Source organism: Notamacropus eugenii, chromosome 1 (assembly GCF_028372415.1).
Source record: "Notamacropus eugenii isolate mMacEug1 chromosome 1, mMacEug1.pri_v2, whole genome shotgun sequence".
NCBI classification, from domain to species: domain Eukaryota; kingdom Metazoa; phylum Chordata; class Mammalia; order Diprotodontia; family Macropodidae; genus Notamacropus; species Notamacropus eugenii.
The window spans coordinates 48,049,376-48,071,402 of record NC_092872.1 but is presented as its reverse complement, the minus strand read 5'-3'; the positions used below and the strand labels follow the sequence as shown (position 1 = coordinate 48,071,402).

Genomic DNA, 22,027 nt, shown 5'->3' with positions numbered 1-22,027 from the left:
TACTCAATACGAGAAGTTGGTATCGAGAAACACTGTAGCCAAGAAAGAGTTTCTTCTCTCCAGGGATGTGAGCCCTCAGGAGACACTTGAGATTGGAGGGTTGGGGTATAAATTCACTGAGAATATTGAGTGTGAGGTTAGGATGGGCCTGGGGCATCAGAGAATTCCAGGGACTGTTCCATTTTGCTCCATACATCTGGGAAACAGATTCCCCTACTGGGTGGTGATGGGGGAGGGGCTACTGGGAAACACCCCTCCACCCCTACATCTGGGCCATTCCGTGTGCTTTCCTAGACATGTTTATAAAAGCAGCCCCTGGCCAACATCTGCATCTGGTAGTGTTGACAAGAGCAAGCCATCAGGCCGGAAGAGTTCTTCTCCTCCCCAGGGCCAGAGCAATAATAGCCCTGCTATGGCAGCTGGCCAACTGGACAGAACCACCTCCGGACCAAGCTGCCCAGTCCAGCTGCCCCCTCCTATTCTCCCTCCTTTCTTCCACCTCAGCTCTCATTCTCTCCCCTTTTCGCTCTTGGACTTCTCCAGTGGGTATTTGCAAAAGTTGACTACATCCAGGGGACTAAAGTCCCCAGACCCAGTGTATACATATCTTATGTCCTGCTTCCTGGTCCCCTGAGGTTTGGGGGAAATCCCCACTAGCAATTCCCTACCACCCCTTTTCCAGCAGTCTCTCAATTATCCATACTATAGTGAACAGATGTGTTCTGGATAATCCAAGAAATATGTCTGCGGGTTTGGGGGCAGTGATTTATTTTAAATTTGATTTTATTTTTGGTCCACATTCTCTCCTTCCTACCTCCCTCACTGCACCCCGCCCCCCATAAGCAAGGAGAACAAATTTTAGCATTAGTCATCTCTCTCTGTATACATATATGTATATATACATATATATGTCTATAAATGTATACACACACATATATATAGACATATATGCCTTAATCTATACTCTGTGTCCATCCCCTACCTATTCAGAGATAGGTAACACATTTCATCATGAGTCCTCTAGAACTGCTGTTGGTCATTGCGTTGATCAGAGTTCCTAAGTCTTTCCAATGATCCAAGACAATTCCAGATGAAACATGGTAAAAAATGCTATCCCCTTCCAGAGAGAAAACTCATGAACTCTAAGTGCAGACTGAAGTGTACTTTTTTTAAACTTTACTTTTCTTGGAATTTGTGTGTTTTCTTTTGCAACACAGATAATATGAAAATATACTTTGCATGATTTCACACATCTAATCAATATCATACTGCTCACCTTCTCAAGGGGTGGGGGAGGAGTGGGAGGGAGAAAATCTGGAACTCAAAATTTTAAAAAATGAACGTTAAAAAAACTTTTTACATGTAATTGGAAAATATTTAACAAAATAAATTTTTTAAAAATTAAAAAAAAATTTCTAAGTCTTTCAGAGTTGTGCTATTGTGATTTTAGACAAGCATTCTCATCCTAATTCTGCCTAACTTAGATGTATAATGCTCATAACTAGGCAATAGTTAAGCACACATTCCTTGCATTGTGTGGAAAGGTGTGGGGGGGGGGGAAGATGATAAGAGTGACCAAAAGTGGTTCCCTAATTTTTCAACATCTATGTGCTCAAATCCTCCCTTGATGCTAATAGTGGTATGGACTTGACTTTGGGTTCCAGAGGTTATGCCAGGCTCTATCTATCTATCTATCTATCTATCTATCTATCTATCTATCTATCTATCTATCTGTCTATTTGTCTATCTATTATCTATCAACATAGAGCACAGGCTCTATCAAGTTAGTAAAATCCCAAATATGGGTCCAGTGACTATCTATTGTTTGATGAGAAGCCCAGCTAAGTTCAAAAAGGATCACGACCCAGTTGACAACAGGGTGGTAAATTGTTTTGGTTTAGAAATTCTCCCCAACACACTGAGGTGCTGCAATCTATGTCACTAGAAGCAATATTCACATTGATGGATCAGTGGTTTCTGTCTGTTTAACTGTGGATAGTCAAATGAAGAGTCCACACCTGAGAGACTGTGATGGCACTAGGCCCTGCCTCTAGGGCTCCCTCCTTTATCTTTAGTGCTTGAGGAGAGGGGGGCTGACAACTGAATGCCTGTGTCTATGGAGCTCCTGCCAGATTTCAGATTTGGAGTTCAAAGAGCTAAGGATCTTTAGACTGACTTTAACCCTTCCTTCAGACTCCTAGGTAACAGAGATCCCATCCCTGGCCCAGAAACCAATCCAAGTGGATTCCTTGTATCCTATTTCTCCTAATCAGAGAGAATGCTGCCCTTACCTGGTGACCTGGGAGACCAGGAAGTGTTGGATCTCAGGGCTGCCCACAATGGCCAGGTCTCCCCTACCCCAGGCTTGACAGTGCCTCTGGGCCTGGAGCCATGAAGCCTTCTCCACTACCAAGCGGTAGCAGTGACCATTACCAGGGAAGATCTCAGTGTCTGAGGGACAGAGGGGGTGGACCACTGTAAAAGAGGGTGGAAAGAGAAAGAGTAAATGTTTGTCTTGAAGGAAACCTGGGAAGACCCTACTATAGCAGTGACCAAAGCCCCTGGACATTCTGCCTTATGTCTTGGTCTCCTCCAGGGAACTGGACCCAGACAAGTAGGGGCATGGGGGTGGGGAGGGGAGGGCAAGGGGGGGTGTCATGAAGGTTCCTTCCTGGCTATTCCATTATACTTAGACTCATTAGTAAGAACATGGTGGGTAGGGAATTAGGTTATACAGACCAAGAAGCTAGAAGGTAGGGGAAACTACCAGAATTGGTGGGTTCACTTCCCTCAGATCCCACCCCAGGATGCTGGAATGAGTAAATGTGAGCAGGAAGAAGAAAAAGGGGCATATTCCCATGGAACTGACCTCGGGCAGGCTGCTCGCTTTCTGCCATGATCCTGTAGATGGCACTGAGCCCAGTGCCCCCTCTGTTTCGGATACCAAATTCAAGGCTTTCATTATTTCGTAGCCAAGATGGACACAGCAGCTCTAGTTCTGTGGGCACAGCCTCTACCTGCACCTCTGTCCACAGCGAGGCTGTCCTTGCTTCCCAGGTCAGAACAGCAGTCACATTATAGTGACCAGGGAGAATAAACCGGTGAGATGAGGCAGGGCCAGTGATCAATGCCAAGGCTCCATCCCCAAAGTCCCATCGCAAGTTGTTGGCAGGAAGTGGGGTGCTTACATTGAAGGCCACAGGGTGGCCAGCAGGCTGGGGTACCCCAGGCCCCAGAAGTGAGGCTTCAAGGGAGGCAGGGAAGACATTATGGAGAATAACAGGTACCCGGCATGCAGCAGGAGATGCCGTGAACCCAGGGCAGAAGAGGAGGCAACTGGAGGAGGCATTAGGGGAGTGTGCTTTACCACAGAAGCAGTGGCCCTCCTCTGAGAGACCCCCATATTCCTGGCCAAGGGAGAAACAGAAGGCACTGCAGAAGTTCTGGGCCAGGACGCCATCATGCATAGCAGAGAAGGTGACCAGAGTCACAGTGCTTGAGCTGTTATCTTGGAGGCAGGCAATGGACTCCTCATCTGGCAGCGACAGGGAAACGTGTGGCATGAGGGGTTGGTGGTCCCTTTCTTCAGGAAGCCTTCCTTGATTTCCCCTCCCCCATCCACATGCCTCCCTTGGTTTGAACCACTTCTTATTTTATGGACTTAATTTGTTCCTTCTCAATTTGTACTTGTTTCTATGTGGCTTTTTCAGTCTTCATTTTCCTGTCTCTGACCTACTTTTCCCACATCAGAAGCTCCCCAAGTCAGGGACTGGCTCTCCTCCTTCCTCCTGTCTTTCCCCCACAGGACCTAGAAAAGGATTCTGCCAGAAGGGAAACTCAGCATGCAGTGCCAACTGACCCCTCCAGGAAGCTTGCCCCACTCACCACAGGTGTCATCAGAGAAGGAGATGCTGAGGATGGGGACATCTGCCAGGTGTGGTGGCTCAGCACACCGAGCCTCCCTCAGCTGAACCACACTGACCTTCTGCTCATCCACCCAGATGGGAAACCAGGACAGGTTGCAGTCACAGACGAATGGATTCACACTCAAGTTTCTGCCGTAAGAGAAAGGAAGAGAATCAGGAGAACCTCGAACAAAGAGGAAATGGGGCAAAGGCAACCTAATTCAACTTTTGTCTCTAAGTAAGTAGCCCACGCTTGAGGAAAAAATGGGAAGAGAGCTGATTTTGAAGTTCCTTAGGAATCAGGATTCCATCACTTCCCTTGGGCACCCTCCCAGGCAGTGTCACCTAGTCCTGATGGTGGACAGGAAATGTCTAATCTAAACTCCTCTGAGAATACTGCTAACAGCTCTCTTTTGTTTATTTTTTTAGAGTGTGGGAATTCCTGGAGGATCCCGAACCATACAGAGAAGGGTGATGTAGGGAGAGCTGAACCCACACTGGCTTAATCTTATTGTTTGGACCCTACAACTTGAAGCCCCAGGAAATCCTCAAATATGACATGAAGCCCCAGAGATGGAGGCAAAATCCCTGCTCCCTGCCCCATCTTGCAGCCTAGACCACAGTTGGTTCTCCCAACCACTCAAGAAGTAGATATGCAGATAAACCTCTTTGTCCCCCAGAAGCTGCACTCAGGGTCAGTCTAAAGGGAAAGGTGTGTGTGTATGCATGTGTCTAAAGGGAAAGGTGTGTGTGTATGCATGTGTCCATGTATGTGCGCATGTGTGTGCATGTGTGCGTGTGCATGCATGTGTGTATGTGCGCATGTTGGGGGAGGGGGTGATTCCTGAACTAATCAGACCAGTCATTATTGAATGAAAATCATCCCAGCTTACATTTCACTTAAATTAAATAAATTAGCAAATATTCCTTCTTCTAGTGTCGAAATCTTGTTGTTGCTGATGTCTCTGGAAGACAGGAAAGGAAAGAGAAAGGTCTTTTAGTCCTAATGAAACGTCTCCCTCCCAGAACTAAGGACTGATGTGGGCCCTGTCTTGGGCCTAGCACTTAGCTAGCTTGGCCTAGGTTGGTTGGTCCCTTCTTTGAATGCCTCACTGCTTCCTTGGGCAAGTCAAAGCCCTTTCTGCCTTGTTTTTAATAAATACCACTGACTTATGAATTCCCAAAATACTTATTTGTTTTCACCAATCTAACATTTGATTATCCTCAGTTCTGCTCTGTTTTTTTAATTGTTTCAAGTGTATAGGGTTGGTCTCCCCCACTAGACTAAGGGGCTTCCTAAGGGAAGGGGATGTGCATTCTTCCTATATCACCTCCCATTGGGACAGGTACACAATATTTCAGGGATCTCCACTTTCAATGGAGTGGGCACTACTTTCACTTGGACAGATTACAGTTTAGTTTCTCTCTGGCTTAGAAGATGATCACAGAGTTGCCATGATCAAAAAAATATATCACCAACTAGCCCACTGATGATGAACCTCTGTGAAGTTAGCAAGGTTCATGTCCAGAGCACTGGTGTCTTAATAGGTGAGATGTGCCAGGGCTCGTGCTCCAATGCCATCAGCTTCAAATACTTATTATGTCCTTACTATGTGCCAATCACTGAGCTGAGCACTGAGGGTATAAAAAAAAACCAAAAAGTCCCAACCCTTGAGGAGTTTAAAAGGGACATGGAGAGGCATGGGAGTAAGATCTGAGTGGAAGTTGCTTAAGAACAATTAAGTTACCTTTTTAAAAGAATGCCCCAACTCAAAACAATAAAGCTAATTATAAAATGAGTTAAACTTGCAGTTAGTAAAAAACAAAAACTATTAACTTAATTTTCTTTGACTCTGATAAAAACATTTTTTAAATTAAATTCCTCTTTTTGGTTTTGATAAACCCTAAATCTAGCTCTTCTCTGCAGAGATCCCATGTGGGTTAATGTCTCCATTTGAGCTATCAGGCATTTATGAATGGGTTGGATCTCACTGCCTGGTGTCACCTGACTTGTAGGACCCCTAAAGAATAGTCCTAAGGAACTCGGAGGTTGGGGAGGCAAGGCCGGGCATGTTTTTTGAGGGGTGGTTTGGATTAAAAATGAATTGATGCCAACACAAGTTTTGGAAGCATGACAGGAAAAGAGTGAGGGTGGTCACAAAAGGTAGTCAGAGCAGGTCACATACAGTTGTACCAAGGCAGAGAGGTTTTCAAAGAACTCCGTCTCTAACGTGCTGATGAAGTTGTCGGAGATGTCCCTGGGGAAACAAAAGGGACCATGGATAAGGTCCTTGGGTCACTTCCATGAATCAGGCTCACAGCTGCTTCACTGAATGTCAGGTTTCTGCTAGCATGCCTCTGAAATGCTGAAGACAGGCAGGTTTCCTGTTCTCTTTTCAAGCCCATCCTTCTCTATGAGTGAGTTTTTGAGGCATGAAGGAAGGGAGGGAAAGGAAAAGGATGCAGGCTAAAGAACCCCCTCCATGGCCCAAGGTGATAGAAATAATCCCAGGTTAAAGCAGAATTACTGTCCAGAGCCCAGGGTAGCTGAGGTGATCACAGAAGAGCCAACTTTGGTCCAGGGCCATGGAGCAGCTCAAAAGGAACAAATTCTCATCCTCAGCAAGAGAGGGCTAGGGCTGTTCCATGAATGGAGCTGAGAAAGGCATAGTCCCCTCAGCACCTTTGGCCACTTTGATCTCCATCCTTATAATAAATGCTCACCCTTATGAATAAAGCTTTCTTCACAACAGCACTGCATGGTGGGTAAGTATAATCTCTAGAGGACAGGGGACCTGCTATAGTGGATAAGTGTTGACCTCAGCATTAGGAAGACCAGGGTTCAAATCTCACCTCTGACATACTGGCCGTGTCGCCCTGAACAAATCACTTAACCTCTCAGAGTTCCCAGATACTCTTCTACTGCACCATTGGAGAGAGTTTTCTTACAGGGAGTTCCTGGCACTCTTGGTTAACACAGATGATCAGGGCCAGCTGACAGGCCTGCATGTTTCTTCTCAGCTCTGTTGCTTCCTCTTTAAAGGTAAGTCCCTTCATTCCTATTGTCAAGTAACTAGTCCCAGCAGAGAGATTCCTCTGCCTCAATACATAGTCAGCTCAACCTGTCCCCAAGAGACTAAGCTACAGGGCAGTGGGAAGGGGCCAGGCTTTGATGTAGAGGCATCTGTTTGGGGATCTCAGGGAGACTTGTCTCCTAAGCTTGGTAAAGATGGTTTCTATCTCCTTTTCCTGCCCCATTCCTTTCCTGGTCTTTGTAGACTTTGTGACTGTATCAATCCTTACCAGAAAAGTAGTTTTTGTAACAACAGTGACAATTGGCCTGAGAATGTTGCTTTGAGTGACGCACTCCCACAGGGAGGATGAGAAGGGCACCTGTCCAAGGCTATTACTTCAGACAATGGTCCTCTGGTGGTGGCAGCAAAACCTCTTCCCTTCCCTGAGAACACTAATGGCTTTCCCCCCATGCCCTACAAAGGGAAGAGGCATCCATGCCTTGATTTGATGCAGATTGATCTGGGACCATTGACAACTGCACGCTTTAAAAAAATTATCCACTGGGGGATTTGAGATCTCACTGTACTTAGGACAGACTATATAGCCGTACTAATCACACAATAAATACAAGTACCACTTTGGGGCCTTAAAACATGCATTTATAAACAGCAACGATACCAAGTACCCCTGAACATTACAGCTACCTCCACTGTCTAACCTGCTCCCATTTCTTTTCCTCCCCTGAGAACTCTCATTTCCTTCAGAGAAGAGATGCCTTCCCTGGGTCAAGAGTTAGGGAGTCTCCCTAGAGACACAGCTGTCCTGGGTCGCCACAGCAACAAAGAGCTCAAATATTTACTTTCTCTCCACAGTGACCAGGGCCAACCTTCTGTTAGAGAGGGAAAGAAGTATGCGTGTATGTGTGTGTGTCTGTGCGTGTGTGTGCCTGTGCGTGTGTGTGCGTATGCGTGTATGTGTATGTGTATGTACGTGTGTGTGTTGGGGCAGAAAGGTGGTCTCTGGCTATCTGCCTTCTTTTCCTTTCACTTTAGCTAATCCTATCACCTGAAAGGAGCAAGTTGAACAAACTCATTACTGCAGGGGTGGCACAAACTGATTCTCAAAGGGATTAGATAAAATTCCAGGTGACAGATTAAAAAAAGTGAATCCAGGGTAGCTTGGAAAAGGATGAGGCATTTCCCCATGAAGTGCCCAGAGGAGAGACATCCCACTCCTCCAGAGCTCCCTTTGGGTGACCCTGACAGAACAGATTCCTGGGGAGCACAAAAGGTATGACCTCGCACTTATGGACAAAGCTCTTTCTTCACAACAGCACTGCAAGGGAGATGTTATCAAAGTAATCTCTAGCTGAAAGCAGGCCAAGGCAGAGAAGCAGGTTCAGGAGCACCTCTGACGCATGCTGGTTATGTGGTCCTGGGTACCATCACTTAACCTTTCAGTTCCCCAGACACTTTTCAACTGCACTGATGAAACTGCAGATCCAGTCCAGAAAACCTCAACCAAACACAACACTAGATACTATTAGGATGAGAACCATTCCATGATTTGCACAAAGTGAGTGTCTCAGCTGAGATTTGGATCCAGGTCTGATGCCAAGATTCTTTCCAATAAACCAGATTGACTCCCAATTTGAGGATCAAGGAAAGGGCTTCTTCCCTATGATCCACAGGGATCATGGGCTCACAGATTTAGAGATAGAAGGAGTTTCAAAGGTCATGTGGTCCAAGCTCCTCTTCTGACAGATGAGAAAACTGAAGACTAGACAGGCTAAACAGTTTGCCCAAAGTGATGTGAGCACTAAGTGGCAGAGCTGGGATTTGGAATCTTCAGGAGATTCCAAGTTCAGTGTTCCACTGTAATACGATGCATCCCTGGGATCCTTCCCTAGGAAGTCAGCATCTCATACAATACCCAGTGCCTGGCGTTCAGTCATTTTTCAGTCATGTCTGAGTCTATATGACCCCATTTGGGGTTTTCTTGGCAGAGATACCAGAGCAGTTTTGTCATTTCCTTCTCCAGCTCATTTTATTGATAAGGAAACTGAGGTAAACAGGGTTAAGTGACTTGCCCAAGGTCACACAGCTAGTAAGTGTCTGAGGCTGGATTTGAACTTAGGTCTTCCTGATTCCAGGCATGGCACTCTATCTACCTAACACTATCCCACCACCCCCCTAAGCCTTTAGCAAATATTTGTTGAATGAACCTCCCTCCCTTGGTTCCCTCATCTGCTCCCTTTGCAGAGGTGGAGGACTACAGGCACTTAACATTGCATATACTGACGAAATATGTCCCAGAGCTGGAGCTGGAAGGGACCTTAGAGGCCATCTAGTCCAAAGGGTGTCAAACTCCAGTTGAAATGGATCCCTGCAGGCTGCATGTTGACTGAGAAAACCACAAACATTGTCTATGATGTATCATATTTTTATTTCTTTTGTTAAACATTTCCCAGCCAGGCCAGTTTTCACAGAGACAAAGTTCTAGGCTGGGAGAATCAGAAGACCTCCCTGACTATCCCTAAGGTCTCCAAAGAAGTCACTCCTGAATAAGAGAATGTCTTGGATGCTTCTGTCTTCCTTAGTTCTGCTATATTCAGGAAAGAAGAGGCTATGTCTTTCCCACACACAAACCAAAGGGGCCCTCTCACCCACTTTTGATGTTAAACTAAATTCCATCCACTCATGGAAAGCCCATCAACAGCCCTGTCCAGGATTCAGATTGTTCCTCCAACCCAGTGGTCAATACAGACGCCCCTAACCTGAGGCTGGCCATCTGTGTCTGCGTGGTCATCCTTGTCATTGACAAGATGAAGCTGGGGTACGGCCAGCTAGGAGTCAGGGTCTGGGGCTTGGAAAAGGGATTCAGATGATACCTGGCAGGCAGAAGGGAAGGTGGGAGGACTTTCTGCCCTTGGTTTCCTACCTGCCAGCCAAGTAGACAGAACAGGAAGCCACAAATGGAGGAAATGGGTCTACCTTGTGGCAAGATGAGGAATTCAGGATAGACTTAAGGAAGAACTTTCCAAATCACTGGCAAGGCTGAGGGAAGAGAATCTGATTCTTTGCAAACTGTTTGCCCTAAGGCAGAGCCTTATTTGCCGGGCCCAGAGAAGAAGAAGCAACTCTGGCTGGACTGACCAGGTGATCTCTGGAAAAAACTTTGCCACCTGGTGATTCTATGATTCTAGAGCAGAGCTTCCATCAGACTTCCAAGGAGTCTAATCACCAAACAAGTAGTGATGGACACAGAGAACTCTGGAAAGAGGGTGAGATTTGGAGTTAGAGGACCCCCAGTTCACGTGCTGGTCACCTGGGTGACCTTATACAAGTCATTTCACTTTTCTAGATCTGTTTCCATATCTGTAAAAAATAAGGGTTGGTGATAGGATAGATGACCTCCAAGGTCCCTCTCACCTCCAAATTCATGATTCTATGACACATCAGGTGGAACAGGGCAGATAAGAAGCTGGAAAGTAGGGAGATGGGGACTCAGATGTCTGACATAGAAACAGTCAGAAAGGTTCGCATTGGGATGCTTGAGATGAAAGCTAAAGAAAAACAACGTTGATGGGGAGGAAGACAGGAATAGGTCCCAATTTCGAATGCAGTTATGTGCTTTTCCATACTGGTTAAGGTTCCTTTTCAATTTCCTTGTATTTATTCACTTCAAACACATGCTTTTTATGTAGATATATAGGCACTTCTTTATTTTCCCCGCCAGTATATAAGAGCAGAGATTGTTTCTTTCTCTAGCAGGGAGCCTGGCAGACAGATTTTTAATAAATGTTTGTGACTGGCTCCTCTCTTCTCTCTACCCACTTCCTAACCTTCCTAAGATTAGGAAAAGAGATCTTCATCATTAACTAGAGACCTCCATCCCAGGGTACAACAGCCCTCATGGGATGAGGTGAGAGGGGTACTTTTACCCCTTTTCTCAGGAGTTTGTCGGCTTCTTCAAATAGTCCCTTTCATGGGTGCCCCCAAATCCCTCTATACCATTTCCCATGGACCTCATCCCAGGCTGACCAAACACGAAGGGGGATCCCTGGTTCCCCACGTGGCATGATTGTCAGATGCCCAGCACAGCCTCCACTCAGTATTTGGGGAGATCAGAGAAATGTACTATGTTCAGCAAAAAATGAGTTTTCCTGGCTCAGGTTTCCCAAAAAATACCTTTAAAAATCATATTTAAAAAATCCTATTCTCTGGAAAAACCATTACGGATGCCAGAGCCTGGACACTACCTCACAGAAGCTCCAATATTCTGTCTGTTCCTTCTGCTGGGACTGGTACCCACCACCTTTAAAGTCATGATAGGTGATGAAATCCTTCGCCCTTTTCCTCACTGGGTACTGCCTAATTTCTGTAAAATGCTCTGTGACATCATAGAAATAGAATTCAGGCAGAGATGACATGACTGCCACCCCTGCTCTCATTTTAGCTCTGGTACGGGAGGCTAACAGTCTCTGGGCCTCAGTTTCCCCATCAGTTCAATAAGATGAACACAGAAAGACAACCCAGAGACAAGCCCACAACACCACTTACAAGGTTAGATAAGGCCAAAGGCACACAGCTACCTAGGGAGTATTTCAACAGCTTGTCTGTCACCCGTTCCTCAGTCTCTGTTTATCTTGCTGCTAAAAGGCTGGAGCCTTCACTGGCTTCTTAGCCAAATACTGGGGCTCTACTATGTTCCAGCTTCCCGCTGAGCAGAACTGAATCCCCCTATTTGCCTGCTCCCTGGATAAACAGTCATCAAATCCAAACAGAGAGCACACAGCACAGGAACCCAGATATCTGTCACCAATGCCCCAAGTATATCACTAAACCTCTCTGGCATTCAATCTTCCTTTCTGCCAGCCCTACTGGGTGCATCCCCTCCCACTCTCACCCCCAGCACTCCCCGATGGACTAGCCACTTCTCTGAGGAGGTTCAACAGTCATCCATTCAGGCTCTTTCAGCCCTTACCACATATCCTGGACAAGCAGAAGAAAGCTAGAACCCAGGGGACCGAAACCAGAACCTAAAACTCCAACTGACTTCTCTCCAAGTACAGATCCAAGGTCTATAAAAGGATGACAACAACTCAATCTGGGGTCTCTGGTGACCCTGGCTTGGCTTTATACTTTATTTATGCGTGGTGTATTGGAAAGAGCATGGGATGTGGGAACTTGCTTGGCTTGAGTAGGTATATTTATTACAAGGGTTTTGTTTTTCTCTTTTTTTTCTGGAGGTGGGGAAAGGGTGGAACTTGGGAGAGGAAATAAATGCTTGTTAATTAAAAAAAATAAAAATTGGGGGAATAAAAAGAACATGGTATTCAGGAGCAAAGAATTATCAGAGCTGGAAAGGAACATAGGGATTTTAAGATTCAGAATTGCAAAAGAACTAAAGAGACCTGGAAAAGATTATTAGACCAACCCATCATTGTACAGATAAGAAAACAGAGACCCAGAGGGATCAGTAAATTACTTTGCATTTTACAGACAATATGGCAATAGTCAGGATTTGAACTCAGGCCATCAGACTCCAAATCCTGTGTTCTTGCCAGGACATCACACTGCCTCATCTAGTCTAAGCCTCTTGGTTTTACAGAAGAGAAAACTGAGGCCCAGAAAAGGTGAAATGTCTTGCCCAGGGTCACACGACTTAGTGTCAGAAACAGAATGAGAACCCAGTTCTCCTGACTCTTGATTGAGGGTCTTGAGGGTCCAACAAGATATCTATAAAAGCTCACTGAGAGTATCACCAACATGTTAGAGAAGATTACTTCTACCCAGGTACATTTGGTGGCTGCCTGCCTTCCTGAGGCAGCCACCTTTCACTAAGAATTCTTTCTCATTTGATCCTTCATCTTCTCTGTAGATTCTGGCACTGTAGATCATCTCCTTCTCCTGAACAGTCTACCCTTACCTTTGGTGACCCTGCTCTTTCCTGGCTCTTCTCTTTCCTGTCAGACTGTTCCTTCTTCACAAGTTCATCATCGATGTCCTGACCTCCCTAGCATGAGTGTGCCACCAAGACAGTCCTGGCCCCTCTTCTGTTCTTTCTCTCTCTTTTCCTCCTCCTTCTTCTTCCTTTTTCTCCTCTTCTCCCCTTTTTTCTTTTCTCCTCTGCTCTCTTCTCCTCTCTTCCCCTCCTCTCCTCTCTTCTTCTCTCTCTCTCTGATCCTATTGAATCCATTCTCATAGATTCAATTATCTCCATGATTCCATGTCCAGCTCTCACCCCCCTCTTGAGTTCCAGTCCTTATATCACCTTGCACACTGGACATATACTTTCCCTACAAACCCACATCTCCTCTGCATTTCCCTGTTTCTGTCAAGAACATGACCCTCTTTCCAATCATCCAGGTTTATAACCTTGGAATCATCCTTGACTCTTCTTCCTTCTTCCTCCCACATTCATTCAATCATTTGCCAGATTATTGATTAGAGCTCTATGATTCCTCTCATGCATGTCCTCTTCTAGTTCAATCCCTCATTTCCTCACCTTTGGACTACTGCAAACATCTCTGAACTGGATCTCTTGTTTCCAGTCTATCCCTTCTTCAAACCATCCCCCATACAGCTGCTAAAATCATCCTCCTAAAGCTCCAGTCTGACTATATCACTCCCAGGCTCATGAATCCTCCAGGGTTCCATGTTACCTTTAGGATAAAATTAAAATTCCTCTATTTGTTACTTTAAGACCTGTTCAATTTGGTTCCATCCTACTTTTCTGGACATATTTTATATTATTCCCTCTCCATCATGCACCCTAAATTCCAACCAAACTGTCCTACTGGTATAGAGGATGATCTTTCATTTCCAACCTCTTGTGACTTTGCATAGCCTGTCCCTCACACCTAGAATGTACTCCCTCCTCACCTCTGATTCTTTGAATATAACCATTTTCTCTTAAAGGCTTAGCCCAGGTGACACTTCCCCCTAGGAGTCTTTCCTAGGCTTTCCTTGCTCCTGAAATTACCTGGTTTTGACTCTCTATACGCTTTCTATTTACTTATCTAATTACATGTTATCCTTAAGGACAGGGATTGTTACATTTTTTTTTTTTTACTTTCCACTCAGAGTGAATTGAATTAGTTTCTGCTAAGGACAGAGAAGAAATGAGAAGCAGAGGCTAGAAAGCTAGCTTTGAAGCCAGGAAGACCTGAGTTCAAATCTAGCTTCTGATACATACTGGCTATGTAACCCTGGACTCTCAGTAACTTAATCTTTCAGTTCTCTAGGCCAGGGTTGTCAAATACAGGGTGCAAAGGGTACAGAAAACAGATTAAAATGTAATTGGTAAATATGCAACAAAATAAAGAAAAATAGAATAGAATATAAATAATGCTAGTGTGTGTGCAGCTGAGTGTCCCAGCGGATAGAGTGCCATGCCTTCAGTCAGGAAGACTCACCTTCTGCAGTTCAAATCTGGCTTCAGACACTTACTAGCTGTGTGACCCTGGTCAAGTCACTAAACTCTTTTTGTCTCAGTTTCCTCATCTGTAAAAATGAGTTAGATAAGGAAATGGAAAACCTCTCTAGTATCTTTGCCAAGAAAATCCCAAATGGAGTCTGGAAGAGAAGGACAAGACTGAAATGACTGAACAATAACGATGTTAACGTGCGGTTTTTCTAAGCCTATACGTGGCCAGCAGGGACACTTACTAGTGTTTAGGGGCCCCTGTTTCTATTTGAGGTTAATACCACCACTCTAGACAAAAATAAAAGGAAGGAAACAAACATTTACTGAGCACCTACTATGTGCCAGACACTGTACTTACTCTAAGGGCTTTACAAATGTTATCTCATGCAATGCTGACCAGTACTAGCAGAGAGAGCTTCTTGTCTTAGAAGTTCCCAATGTGAATGAAATCTCAGGTCTAGTATCTCTATCTGACATCTACCAAGAGCAGGACTATCCCAACTCACTCTGAAGGGGTTGGAGTCCAGGGCCACAGAAGAGACTGACTTCAAAGAGCTAGCTGTCAAGCAACTTTGCTCATCCCTCCAAATGGCCTCTCACAGTACGGAGATGAACAACATATAATAGCACCTTGTTTTGTGCGGAACACAAACTCAAACCAATGAGACAGGATGCCAAGAAGAGTAGGGGTCTGGCAGATGGTGTGGGAATGGGGAGGTGCAGTGGTAGAGGGGGGGGTGGGGAATCCCATCCTTTCAGATTCCTAGGGAAAGGATGAGTTACTGGAGGAACTCGACTACCAGGAGACTGCTCATGAATCTCCAGCTACGGTTGGTCTGGGACTGAAAGAAGGGGAAAGGGTGCTAGGTCAGGACCTGAGGCTCCCCCTCCCACCCCTACACCCTCAGACACCCCAAATCTGCTCCTCGGTCCCCTCCCCATTAGCCATCTGAAGTCCCCTGCCTTGGACTCCCTTCCTTAGCGGTGCTTTGGGAGCCAGTCTGCACCCAGAACTAATCCCCAAACTCCGCCAGACGCCTCTGCTCTGCATGGACAATTTTCCATGTCTCAAGCTGCTTTTCCCATCACTGTTCTGGGGGAACGCCAAGGTCCCGAAGGGCCAGGCAACAGGCAGCCAGTCCTCCTCTCCGGGCCGCTCCCTCCGCTTCACTCTCCCGCCTCCACAAAGCGCAGCCCAATCGGCCCCAAGATAACGTCATGGGAACATGACATCAACCTTGGCAGCACACTGCCCATCCCTCCCTCCCCCTCCTCTCCCCACCCCCCCACCCCATATTCTGGTTAACATTATATGTTCTTTGGAATCACAGAGACAGGAAAAGGGGGGGTAAAGCCTGCGATGCTACAAAAATAAAATCAGGAAAGTCTCAGAACTGACTGCATCTCATGAAACCGGAGCAGACTTCAGTCACAGCAGCAGCTACTCCCAGCGACAGGGGGCCTTTCCTGTCCAAGGACCCCACTCCAGTCTGTCCAAGTTGAAAAAAAATCTGGAGGACTCCGAAGGGCCTTCCCTTCCCCTGCAATCTTCACACTTATAAGGATAATGCAGTCTGTGGTAACCCCAAACACCTCCCCCACTGAACCTCCTAGCCCTCCTCAAAACCTCATTCAGCCCATCCCCCAGTCTGCACTTCCCCTCTCCCTTTCTCCTCCTCAACCTGGGCCAGGCCTTGCTAGGAAATCAGAAGCAGGACCACCCTCAGCCACGTGTGGTCAAGCCAGAGGCTGGTGGGGATGGAGCTGGGGCCCAAATGTCCCACCCATCAACAGGCAGGTTAACCAGTTATTTACCCAGGCCTTGAGGGTGTCAATCAGTCAATTAATCCACATTTAGTAAGTGTTTACTGTGAGCCAAACGCTTGACACTGGGGAGAGGAGTACAAAAAAAATGAAGTTCTCTCCTTGAAATGAGCTCCTGGTGAGTTATATGGGAAACAGGGGAGGAGTGAAGAGGGATGTCCTGGTACGAGGAGAGGTCAGCAGACAGAACTCACTCTCAGCTCACATTGGAGCTTCCTGCTTACAGTGCTTTGCCATCATCTTCTGGAAGGTCACTTAACTCTCTTTGCCTCAGTTTCCTCATCTGTAAAAGTGAACTAGAGAAGGAAATGGAAAACCGCTCTAGTATCTTCCAGTGAAGACAGGTCATATAGGAATGACGGGGAATGAGGCATGATGCCCCTCAGTGGCAGCTTCACTGTCCCCCTTTCATACACTCCTCTCCATGGAAAAAGCAGGTGATTCAATCAGGTTAATGCCTGGTCCTTCCAAATCCACGTTGTCTTCTTACTAAGGAAAGAGCCTTTTCTCTCCTTGTTCAGGGTTTAATCATGATTTTCCAGAACACTGACCAGATATCAGAACACAGGGCACTGCTATCTCAACCCTGGCAGAGAATTTTCAGCTTCAGCTCTAGCTGAGTTATAAGTAGGAGTATGTTGGAACCAACTCAAACCAGCTCCCAAGAAAATTTTCAGAGTGAGCATTTACACCTTGGGAATCTTCAGATGTTATAAATCTGGGCTTGATTTATTGCTTCATTGGTTGTGTAGACTTAGGAAAGTGATGGCGAAAATGTTAATAATTCAGATTAAACTTAACAGTATGTCTTACAGTTTTACTTTTTTTTCCCCTCTGGAGAGCTGGTTGTTACACATTTACCAGCACACTCCCAGTTATAGGTTCCTGGACATTCTCTCTTCATGTTTCTGATATCAGAGCCTGCAGTGGCCCATTTCCTGCCCCATGAGAGAGGTCGAGGAGACGGATTTTTTCATCAACCTAGCCTTTAAAGTCCAATTTAAAACTCACTTTCTCCAGGAAACCTTCTCTCATTACCCATTCCCATCCTATCCGTATGCTCTTTGACTATAATTATGAATTCCCAGAATCACAGAATGTTGCAATTGTCATGCACTAACACTCACTTCACAGATGGGGAAACTGAAGCACTTAAGAGATTATTTGATTTCTCGAAAGTCATGCACAACCATCTTGAAAAATGGAGGAGCTGCAGTGGGAACCCAGGACTTAGTCTGCACTCATCTACACAATTAACTTTGTTTTTTGGTTTTTTGGTTTTGTTTTGGTCCCAACCTTTGATTTCACTGAGTAGAGAACACTCGGTGAGGAAATAATTTCTACCAATTAAAATCTATGATCGCTCTGCAACTCAGAGAGTTGCCTAAGACCCTGAGAGACCAAGTAACTTGCTCAGGGTCCCTGGGTGTCAGTCAGAGGAGGGATAGGAACCTGACTTACAGGTTCATAGATTTAGAAGGGATCTTAGAGACCATTTATTCTGGATTTGTCAAACCTCCCAGCCCAACACTCCCAAGGGTGCTTGGACCAGATCAAAATGTTGTTGGGAAATCTTCATATTTATGTATTTAAATAAATATAAATACAATACAACATGGATAATGTAAATTTATGGTTGTCGAAGTCAATATGCTGCCCAAAGGCATCCGTTTCTATTTGTGTTTTGATGCCACAGATTCTAGTCCAACATTCCTCATTTTACAGTCAAGGAAATGGAACCCAGAGAGATGAAGGATCTGGTCCAGGATCCTACAGAAGTAGCAGCAGAATTTGAATTCTGGTTCTCCATCTCCAAATCTAGCACCTCTATGATGAGATACCTCTCTTTTATTCTAGTAAGCAAACTCAAATGTCTTCTCAGTATGTGTCTGTGTCCTGTCTTTTCAATTAGATGGCAAACTTCCCCATTAGACCAAAAACAAGCCAGGGACCATGTCTCCTATTTCTCTGGCTGCCCGCCCCCATAGCACCATGTATTGAGTTTGGGCATGGGAGTTTTGTTTTGAGCCATGCTGCTGAAGGGCCATCAGAGACTATATCCCAAGGGAGAAGTCACCTAGTCTGGACTGGAACTCATATCTACCTGATTCCCATCTAGTCCCTCACTTTGTAGATTTGCTTCTGGAAGAATTCTTCTGCTAAGAGGAGCCTTTCATTATTGACAGCCATGGGAGGAGGGAGACAGGGAGCTGTCTCTCCATATACCCATTTTAAAGATAGCTCTGGCAAGATCCCTGAGATTCCAACAAACCAATTTCTCACACAGCCTCAGTTTCCCTATCAGTTAAATAAGGAGATAAGACCAGTCAAGCTCCAAAGTACCCCCTCTCTCCCACCATACACCCTCCTGGACAGCTGGCCTCTGGCACACCTACTCACTCCCCAGAAAGGGCTGATCTTCTCTGGGGAAACCAACACAAGACTTGGGCTCTTTTCTAAAATCTCAAAATACTTGAGTCCTAGATTCAATGCAGCTGAGTCAACAGAGAAGCCCAGTATTGTGCTGGAACCTTAAGGTCTTTGCCATAATTCCTGAGGTCCCTCTCTCATCCTAGCACAGCCCAGGGTGACTTCTCTTCTCCTAGAATGCCCTGCACCAGATCCATGGATGCTCTGGTTGGAACCTACTTATCAGTTTGAAAATTCCCACCAAGCCTATGCTAATGAGGAAGGAGTGGGCACATCTGCCCACCTGAGGCTTGGATGTCTTCAGGTATGATCCCTGTCAAGGGGCTGCTAGCTAAGTGGCCACGGTATCATAGGGTTAGAACTAGAAAGGACTTTAGAGGTAATTTAATCTAATCTCATTTAACAGATGAGGAAGCTGAGATACAGAAAGCTTAGGCAACTTGCCCAAGTTCACTCAAGAAATTAGTAGCTATGGGATTTGAACCAGTGCACTTTCTTGGGTACCATCTTGTCTCTTTCTTTCCTCTGTGCAATACATGGAGGAAAGGGGATTATGATCTCAAGAAAAGACGATTGGGTTTTCCCCCTCAACCTAACAGCTCACAAAGTCCTCAACGTTCTTTATTGCATCTCGGTATCTCCACGCTTGCGCTTCAGGGCCCTCAAGATCTGGGCCAGAGGTGACCAAACTGGGAAATGTGGAACAGCAGAGGTGGGGGTCTGGCAGGGGAGTTGTTTGGGGCTTGGCTCTGGTTTGGGGTGTGGCTTCCTGCTGGAGTCAGCCTGGACAGTCAGGCGCCCCAACTCCGGCTGGCAGCAGGAACAAGGGAAAAAGGAGGCACAGAGCCCTCAGCTCTCTACCATGGTTTGGTGATGGGAGAGAAGGCCACAGACTGACATAGAAAAAACCAGTCGCTACCGCTAGGCAATTTCTCCAGGTTTCTTGAAGCTTGTTGGGTGAGAAAGGAAAGGAGTCCATCTCATCCAATCAGAAACGAAGGAACCAACATATTGTTGTCCAAGGCTGGTAGATTCAAGACCAGCTAACTGACCACTAAACTTCTTCCTTTCTCATGTCACCTAGGGCTAAGATGAAGAGCCAAAGTGTGACGTGACTGGAGAGAGGGGCTTCCAGAACCTCAAAGGACTCTACAGATCCCTAACTTCACTCGAAGCCAAGCTTTGAAGAGTTAGGCCCTCAGGGTCCTTCTGATCTAGGAGATAGGTTCTGGGAGCTGGGGAAAAGGGCTATTTATTTAAATCTGCCCTTCACAAGAAACAGAGATCACAGGGTCATGGACTTAGAGCTAGACCAGATCTCAGGTTATGTAACCGCCAATATCTGCCTCTTATATGTCCTTCAGAGTGCAGTTCAAACTGCAGCTTCTTCATGACCCACCCAAAGCGATTCCCTCAGATCTCCAGTGGTTACCTCTGCTGCTAACACTTTTAGGGGACTGGATCACATTCTATTCTGTAACATAATTTTTTGTGTGCATGTCTTATCTGTCTTAATAGACTATAGTCTCCTGGAGGACAGGGTCTCCCATTTATCACTGTATATAACATTCTACAGTGTTAGGTCAAAATCCTGCACACAGTAAGCACCTAAAAAACATTTGCCAAGTTGAATGTTTAGTGTCTCACAAACCTGACACAGTCAGAAGGTTTCCTCTTGAACTCAGCCCTGCTCTTTTCTGAGAGATCAAGATACCAAAAAATCTGTTCACAACATACTCCCAATAATGGATATGATGAAGAAGAACCCCATTCTGATGCCTTCTTTACTGCCCCATTCCCACCTCCTCTTTGGTCAATGAATCCCAAGATCTTCAAGCTGAAAGTGACCTGAGAGGACGGCCATCCAGTCCAACCCACACTTCTACAATGTCGCCCATAAGTGGTCTTTCAATTGTTTTGGGGGAAGCTCAAGCAAACCCAGTACCTCCTGAGGTAGCCCATTACACTTTCAGGCAGCTCTATAATCATGAGAGCTCATATGCATATAATAACATCTAATATTCATATGGTGCCTTAAGTTTTGGAAAGCACTTTACATAAATTATTTCAGGTGATCCTCATAACAACCCTGGGAGGAAGGTTTTATTAATTATCCTCACTTTACAGATAAAGAAATTGAGCCTTTGAGAGATGAAGTGAATTCTCCAGGGTCACACTGCCAGCAAGTATCTGAGGAAGGAAAGAAACACGCATTTACTAAACACCTAACAGGTGCCAGCTACCACGCTAAATGCTTCACGGATCTCATGTTTGACCATCACAGCATCCCAGAGAGAGAGGTGCTATTACTATCCCCATTTTACAGTTAAAGGAACTGAAGCGGGCAGGTGAAGTGACTTGATCATACAAATAGTGTCTGAGACAAAATTTTCACTCCGTTCTCCCTCACTCTTTTTACGTACTACCTAGCTGCCTACATATGGGCTTTAGGATTTGCAAAGTACTATGTGTGTGTGTGTATACAAACACACGCGCATGCACACATGTGTATGTATGTATACATATATGTACACATTCACACAAACATATATACACATGTATGTGTGTGCATATATGTATATATGCATATACACACATATTTGCATACATACACATTACATCATATTATATGGCTCTAATTGTTAGGAAGTTTTTCCTTACAGGAGGGAAAAAAATCTGCTTTTCATTTTTCCCTCACCGTTCCTAATTTCCCTTGGCGCCAAACAGAACAAATCTACTCTTTGCGTCAGCTTCTCAGCAAGCATCTCACCAAGCCCTCTCTTCTCCAGGCTAAATATTTCCAATTTCTTTACTTGACTTACAATAGCTACAGAACCCTTCACAATCTTGGTCCCTTCCTTGAGGAAGCCATAGGTGTCACAGGTGCCTCACTCCCTCCTTAACTCTCTGCTTATAAAATGGGGATAATAATAGTATCTGCCTCCCAGGGAGGTTGTAATGGTTATAATGGCTTCCAACCTTACCATTCATGGAAACTGCTCTCTCCAAAGGGACTTGTTCAGTTGGGTCTGATTCTTCATGACCTATCCAGCTCTGACTCCGTCTACCTCAGATTCTATCTGTCCCGCTTGTCAATACAAGCATCACAAATGGTTATGCTCCTTAAGAGTCAACCCAATATGGCTAATCTTTAATAAACTTTGTTTTACTTTGACTGAAAGAAGGCTTGAGTTGAATTCATTTGGCAGGACTCTGTGTGTTGGTATTTTGGGGACCCAAGCACCCCAAACCTCATCATTATGGCTCCCAAACTTCAACATATGGTAATTCTGATTCTTCGTCCACGGCGTTTTCTTGGAGTGATTTGTCATTTCCTTTTCCAATGAATTAAGGCAAACAGTCACACAACTAGTAAGTGTCTCAGACAGATTTGAACTCATCTTCCTGACTCCAGGACCAGC

The 22,027-nt window shown here is 45.4% G+C and overlaps 1 protein-coding gene across 2 annotated transcripts in view; it reads right to left on the bottom strand.

Moving 5' to 3' along the window:
- Nucleotides 1-22,027, bottom strand: part of PKD1 (polycystin 1, transient receptor potential channel interacting) — a 110,959-nt gene that overhangs the window by 46,427 nt on the left and 42,505 nt on the right. For both annotated transcript variants that reach the window (XM_072599516.1, XM_072599518.1), the window contains exons 2-6: nt 6,092-6,163; nt 4,799-4,870; nt 3,886-4,055; nt 2,870-3,535; nt 2,292-2,475 (exon numbers count right to left, since the gene is read on the bottom strand). In XM_072599516.1, the coding sequence (XP_072455617.1) occupies nt 2,292-2,475; nt 2,870-3,535; nt 3,886-4,055; nt 4,799-4,870; nt 6,092-6,163 (1,164 nt within the window). The remainder of the gene's footprint in view (nt 1-2,291; nt 2,476-2,869; nt 3,536-3,885; nt 4,056-4,798; nt 4,871-6,091; nt 6,164-22,027) is intronic.